This window comes from Cupressus sempervirens, chromosome 10 (assembly GCF_028749045.1).
Source record: "Cupressus sempervirens isolate cs-2001-9-10 chromosome 10, ASM2874904v1, whole genome shotgun sequence".
In the NCBI taxonomy this organism is placed as follows: Eukaryota; Viridiplantae; Streptophyta; class Pinopsida; order Cupressales; family Cupressaceae; genus Cupressus; species Cupressus sempervirens.
In genome coordinates, this window is record NC_143127.1 from 711,575,862 (window position 1) to 711,583,331 (window position 7,470).

The following is a 7,470-nucleotide window of genomic DNA, read 5'->3' on the forward strand; positions in this document are numbered from 1 at the left end:
TTGGTTTACCTCTCCTATTCTCAGGGTAAGAACACACCTCATTTTAGCTTTAGAAGTAAACATAACTCATTGCAAATCACAATGCAATAGGGAGCTGTACCTAGCAATTCAAAGGGAAGTTAGTCATTTCAAAACAACTTTCCAACTACTGTAACTAGATGTTGTTCACAAATTTGGGTGTTTGAGAGTTTAATCAAAAGGACAATCTCTTTACCAACAATTTTTTAAATTTATAATTTACTTCCGTGTACTCTACCTCTACAATTGTGACTATTCAGCCTCTATACTAATTATAACAATTTATTTTTTAAATTTGTAAATTAAAATAGCTTTCATATGAACTCGTTGGAGTCTCCTAAAACTTACCATGTGACTCTTAAGTGCTACGTAGAATATGAAGAGAATAATGACCTAAAATTTACCATAGAAAATTCTCACTAAACACAATACTAATAACAAATAATTTAGAAATAAAAACCTTTGTTTTTTAAATTTTCTATCATTGAAATGAAAGTAATTGAGGCAAAAGAATCAAACCTAGTGTAAAGACAATGTCCAAAGCTAAAAGAGAAATAAACCAATATTTTTACACAGGGAGTACCGGAGAATACACCAACTTTTACGTATTGTCTCCTTCCAACTTCTTTCCTACAGGCTCCTCACAACGCCCGTAGCTAAATAGCAGAAAGAATGCACCAGATGTGACGCTTTTTTAAATTTATTAATTAATTTAAAAGTAACAAAACAGTAGTTCTGTAATTTTTAAAATAATTAATAAATTTAAAAAACCGTCACATCTGGTGCAAATATTCTGCTGCGTAGACATCGCCCCTCACAACGACCTCCAGAGGAACAGAAAGTTAGGTCGGCCACAATGTTAAATAAAAGATGTAGCAAAGAAATGAAAAACTGAGAGAAAGGTCTTCCAGGAAGCTTCCTTGATGAAAACCCCAATGAGACTAACTCTTCACTTACTCCAATGCCGTTCTAACATGGGTTGATTCTTTCCACCTTCCACGAAAAACCCAAATATCCATCACAGCCCTTTATAACAACGAATTGCAAGAGGCATCAGACACCATTGTGGAATGCATTTGCAGATTTTAATACCGTTCGCAGCGAAATTGGGAATTCAATTGTTGTATAATTCAATTTCAGTTCTTTTCACAGAGCTCTAAAAATGGTGCCTGGTATGATAAGAAGTCTTTCATCTTTTTATGTTTCTCTCATATCAATGTTCAGGGAAAGTACTGTATCCATGGCCCTGAGTTGGGTTCTGCAATTCTATTCTGCTTTTATTCATGATTTTTCAATTGAGATCATCAAAACAGGGTCTTTTGGACTTTTGATTGCAAAAGGCTCGGATATCATGGCAGATGGAGGATGCCCAACTTCTGAATCTGTGAAAAATGAGGTGGGTATTCGCTCTGAGAATGAAAAATGGGCGGAGAATGTGAAAAAATGGGATCTTGATAGAATTTTTTATGGTTTGGACAGAAACAGAGATGGCATGGTGAGCGCAGAGGATTTGCAAGGTCTGTTGGAAAAATTAGGGCTTCATTACTCCTGTGATGAAAGCATGAGAATTTTGATAAATTTTCCAGAAAATATGAACTTTGATGAATTTTGCAAAGCTTGTCTGAGTATTTTAGAAGAGGCCCAATCTTTTGAAGAAGGGGACTTGAGGGAAGCATTCTGCGTTTTTGACAAAGATGGTGATGGTTTCATTAATCCATCTGAGCTTCAACAAGTCTTGCTCACCATGGGTTTCGGAGAAGCACAGGATTTGGAGAATTGTGAAGCCATGATGACAAGATTTGACCGAAATTCTGATGGTCGAATAGAGTTTTTTGAATTTGAGAACATGCTGTCAATGGTGAACAGTCACTAATAGAAATTCTTAATTGAGATTTATGTGTTTTGGACTTTGAGAATTCTTTTCGGTTTTTTGAACTTTATACTGAATTACTGTTGTAAATTAATGTTCAGCGGCATAGCTCCATGGATTTCATATTATGAATGCAAAAGAAGTTTTTTTAATCAACTAATCAAAACAGTTATTACGATAGAATGAATCAAATTAATAATTCTATCTTGGTGTGCAATGAGTATATTGAATATTAATTGGAAAGAAAAATGATTTAGTTTTAACAAATGATGTTTGTATAATAATGATCTCATTGGAGAAGTTATAACATCAAATCAATCATACATCTGCTTACATGATCCAAACATGGCTGAAACAAATACTTTGAATCAGGTAGTGGACATAGGATGAGATGGAAGAAGTAATTTGGAGAGATGGAGTGAAAGAGGAAAAGAGATATAGATACATACACAGAGATAAAATAAACCATGTGAACATGTGATCTTAATCTCTTCATAGACAAGTCAACCAACTTCATACAGCGTGTCTTATTCAAGCCTCTTTGATTAACAAAATTGTATGTAACCAGACACTGAGAAAAAGTATAAGCTTTGATGTTTGTTCTTACAATCTATAAATGTTGATGAGTTTGATTCATGTATTGGTGATCCTCTTTGATGATGTCTCAATGATCTAGAATGAATCAAGGCTAAGCTATATTTTTATACAACACCTTGGCATGTGAGTTATAATATTATGTGCTTGAGCTAATAAACAATGATTGGTTGAATAAAAAAATAACTTAGATTCATGAGTAAAATTTGAATTTAAAAATCTAGAGATCAACCTCACATGTGCAATCTTAGACCACAACAATGGTCTTGGGCATTGAAAACAAATAATGCATATGGTAGGTACTAATGTCCTAATATACATATATATACCATTATACTTTAGTTTATAAACACATCAAAATGAATCCAAAACAAGTTTAAAATGATCTAAAATACCCTTCCCCTTCATAGCCTTTAAGATAGAGTAAAATCAAATTGCATCATCTATCTATGCATAACTCTTGAATATCTTCATTTATTTAAATATCTTGTGTCCATGCTCTTAAATATCTCCTTTTGAACTACAACTAAAATGTTTTTCCCATATTTTCTTATATTGACCTGTTTATTTCAAATGTAATTGCAAACATGGAACCTTTGATAGAGTATCATGTTGACTTTAAAAAGTACTAAGTTAAATCATTAGTCTTATGAAAATGAAACTCTTTGATTATAAACAATTACCTATAGTATTATAGTGATATTCACACTGAATCTTTTTATAATTATTTTCTAATTTATAAAATTACAATAGAGCAAGATGACCTTTTTTCCATTACTGAAGTACACTAATCTTAAGTAGCACATTAGAAATCAAATTTTGTTACATGAACATATAATTCCTCATACCATAAGTAATAAATGTTCAAATCATGATTCTATTAATTTTACTGATATAAGTAGCCCCTAATTTGTAACTCTTTACTAATGAAACATTAACTTAAAAATTTAAAGAAATAATAATATAATTATTTTTGGTCAAACATAATAAACAAGTACTTATAAATTAACTAATGATAGTAAATTATATATGAGCACAAGAATTTGTAGTGCCTCATATAAATTTTAGTGCATAAGATTAACTTAAAGATTTTCATGATACGTATATAATATCATAAAATTGAAAGGAAACCAGACCTTATGGTCCAGGATTTTTGAGTCATTCCAATGTTAGAAAACTTGTACTTTTAAAAAAGATATCACAAACTTGTTAATTGAAGTACTAGTGACTCCATTGTAATCTATATAAAAACAAAACTTTTCTTTTCCTATCAAATACACCCCAATCCTAATTAGAATAATTTAGGAAATGAAAACTCTCATTTTTCTATCATTGAAAAAGACAACAATTCATGCAAGAGAGAAGAATCAAACTTCAGTCCGTTTGGTTGCTGGAATAGAAATAGGAAATTAGGAATATGTTTTCTATTTGTCGTTTGGTGTGCCAATTAGAATAGGGAATAGGAATACATATTCTCATTTTGCCCCTAAAATGAGCTCATGTCCATTCCAAAGAATAGTTATTGTTGGAATAGCCATTAGTATTCTCAATTCCTATGCTGCAACCAAAAGACGAAGAAAGACAAAGTCAAAGAGAGAACACGAGTACCAAAAGGGGTACGGAAAGAAAGCCCATTGCAATTTTAGTCGGCCTTCCAAGAAATTCCCATTTTCATACCATACAAAGGAGTCGTCATTCAACTTTGACAATTGACTGTGCCCAGACTTGAACAGGGCTGTTTCTTGCATTGTTACACGAAATTTCTATCAGTCAAACATGCAAAATTCCAATTGGATCCAGACAACCATATATTGTTCAGTCTTAAATAGTTTGAATTGCTTATTCCGACAAAAACGTATAAATACGATTAGAATGGCATAAAATTAAGATCCAGTAAACCCCATTTTACACATCTGTTTAATTTGTGTGGTGCTGTCGTTCAAACCTAATTCAAGAGACCCGGGTAAGTCAAAAAGAGGAAAACATCTCTTCCTAATAAGACATTTAGCTACAACTTCCTTGAACCTTCTTGATCCATACTTGTAAGGAAACTACATTCATATCAAACAATCAATAACTATATACTTTAATCAATAATAGTAGACACATACCCAACTGGGTGTTTCAACCCTGCTGCAAGGAAACTCCTAACTGTCAACCAAAGCACTTTATAAGGAGGAGGGGTAGATTTCTTTAACAACCATTCTTCATAGCACAAATTGCTCCAAACTCCTTTATCAATTCAACACTATTCTCAAGATGGTGCTGGATATCATCAGAAACTGTGCATATTTTCATGATTCTTTCAAGTCTATATGTTTGGAAAGCATTCTCTTCTCCACCATATGTTTCATCATGCAGTTCTACTGCGCTCGAATTTATGTTTGTGCAGCTCAGATGAAAAAACCAAATTTTTTTGGCATTAGCAATGGAAAATGTTTAGAGATTCTGTCAAATGACCAGTGCCCACATTCTGAGAATGAAAAAAAGTCAGAATTTCTGCCAAATGGTCTTTGCCCACATTCTGAGAATGAACAAATTAAGGGTAATATACAAAGAGAGGATCTTGTAAGAATATTTGATGCCTTGGATAGTAACAAAGATGGGAATGTAAGTGGAGATGACATATCGGGTCTTCTTGAAATGCTTGGGCTTCGGTACTTCTGTGATGATGATATGAAGATCATGATGGGTTTTCAGGAACGTATGAATTGTAATGATTTCTGTAAACTTTGCCTGAGTCTTTGGAATGAAGCTGAATGTGAAGAAAGCACGCATGAAGGAGAGTTGAGAGAAGCATTCTCTGTTTTTGATAAAGATGGTGATGGTTTTATCACTCCATCTGAGCTTCAACAAGTCCTGCTGAGCCTGAGATTGAAAGAAGGGCAAGAGTTGGAGAATTGTGAAACTATGATTGCAAGATTTGATAGAAATTGTGATGGTAGAATTGATTTTGTGGAGTTTAAGTACATGATGAATGTGATAAACAGATATGAATAGATTTTTTTGAAACTAAGGTCTAATCTCCTCATACCTTGATCTGAACTTTTGAGCTGTATATGGTGGAAATTGAATATATTCAAATCATTTTGAAAAACAGAGATTAGGATTTCCATATTGTTGTTTGTATGATGGCTTCTGACACTTTGTTCTCTCTTATGATCCCCTTTTTTTAGGGTTTCTGGAGATTATTTCATATGAAGAGTCTTAACAGCTCACGTATTAGTGGTTTAGTCTCCTGGTATAGGAATTATAAATCGACCATTAGTATTAATAATTTTTGGCTTTAGCGCTTTGTTGATTAAAAAAAAAAAGTTTTCCAGTTCCTATTTTGCACTTTAGGTTTTCAATTAGATTCAGTGATTTATCATCTTATAAACAACTGATGGTCATTTTGTGCAGACAGACAAATGAATTACAATGGGGGACGAAAGTTCCTAATTGAGTTAAATGAAGATTATTGACAACTTCTACATAATCTAGATTATGACAATGCGTACGAATCTGGAAATAGTGTTCTTGTTGAGTGACTTATGTTTCGATGTGGTAATTGCTAGTTTGACTGTTAGCTACTTTGGTTGTTTGTGTATTGTTGTTGATTTTTTTTTGAAGAGGAGCGGAGCTAGAATGTGCAGGGAATAGCTAAGTATCCAGCTAAAGCATTAAGTCAACTTTCTTTTCTTTTTTTCCGTATTTTTCGGTCATGCGATGTGGTAATTGGTTAACTACTTCGGTTGCTTGTGTATTGTTGCTGATTTTTTTTGGTATCCAACTAAAGCATTATATATATATATATTTGAAAAAATAAACACGCATATGTCCCTCTGGGTAAGAATTGTATTTTAGTTTATAGTTTAGATGGTGTCAAATGTATGCACCCTAGTTTTGAGGGTCTATATGGGTCACCATATGGACCTCACCTCTATTTATTTTGCCATTCTAATTGGTCGAGTTGGCAACCCCAAATAAAAAGTTGAGACCATTTAGACATTATTTTTCATGTGTCCATGTCAGATTGATCGAAGGTGTCTCTGTCATGACATTTTGGTGTTCGACTGGGACATGTGAAGGGCCCACTATAAAATAACTTGGTTTACTATGTGTACAACCTAGGATGGTCGTGTGACGTTCCAGCACATGGGAACCCAACCCACAACCCTGACTACCATTACTTCTTGCAAATCTTACACTGTAACATGCAACTCCATTAACTACGTGTGAACTAATCTTACATTCAACAAAGTGGACACTTATTCACATTACAATTTCATTCAATGCATATGACTCCTCATAGATCAAGATACCTAACATTCCTTTCTATCACACTCATTATGGATAGTTTGATGGTTTTTTAGCCATAATATCTTCAACCGGGAGCTCTACAACTTCATGCCACCACAACATGTTTTGTTTTTAGACTAGTTGTCAATTAGATTTTGTTGGTAACTTGTATTTATTTTTCCTTCAACTAGTTTTTCGGCGTTGCATTCTTGCGAAAGTTATTGTTTTACTTCCTTCTATTGTCATTTTGTAGGTACTCAATTTAGTTGCATCCTAGATGGTTGAGATTTTGAGCATGTGGAGGGAGGGGATCTCAACCACTAGGAGGAGTAATGGGAGCTACTTTATTGTTTTATGTTCGATAGAGGTGAAGGTTATATCCACACTAAAGTGACCTTTCACATTTTAGGGCAATAAAATATAAACCACATTATTTTATTTTTTGTCATTGTTTCTTTAACCATAACCTCCACTCTTTGTTTTTGTCTCTAATAGTTTTTTTTGTGTTTTGTCGATCACTTTTTGTTTGTGAACATGATTTATGTGTTCATTAATACTTTTATTCTTGAAGGGAATCATACTCTTTTGTTTAAGCACCATTGTCATGTTTTTGAAATTAAAAGCGACCAAAAGCAAGGGGGTCGGCCCTTAATAGTCAAAAGGATGGTAACCAGCAGATTACCAACCAGTAACAAAAACAGACAAAA

At 33.4% G+C, this 7,470-nt stretch overlaps 2 protein-coding genes across 2 annotated transcripts; both read left to right on the forward strand.

The window, feature by feature from the left end:
• Positions 1–1,054: 1,054 nt before the first annotated feature.
• On the forward strand, positions 1,055–1,914 carry LOC149535807 (calmodulin-like protein 2). The gene is made up of 2 exons (XM_089805782.1): positions 1,055–1,190; positions 1,332–1,914. Exons 1-2 carry the CDS (start codon positions 1,181–1,183, stop codon positions 1,889–1,891), a joined length of 570 nt encoding a protein of 189 aa, XP_089661908.1. The 5' UTR covers positions 1,055–1,180; the 3' UTR covers positions 1,892–1,914.
• Positions 1,915–4,674: 2,760 nt separating this feature from the next.
• Positions 4,675–5,583, forward strand: LOC149535808 (calmodulin-like protein 3). Its single transcript, XM_089804564.1, has one exon. It carries the CDS (start codon positions 4,742–4,744, stop codon positions 5,480–5,482), a length of 741 nt encoding a protein of 246 aa, XP_089660690.1. The 5' UTR covers positions 4,675–4,741; the 3' UTR covers positions 5,483–5,583.
• Positions 5,584–7,470: the final 1,887 nt, after the last annotated feature.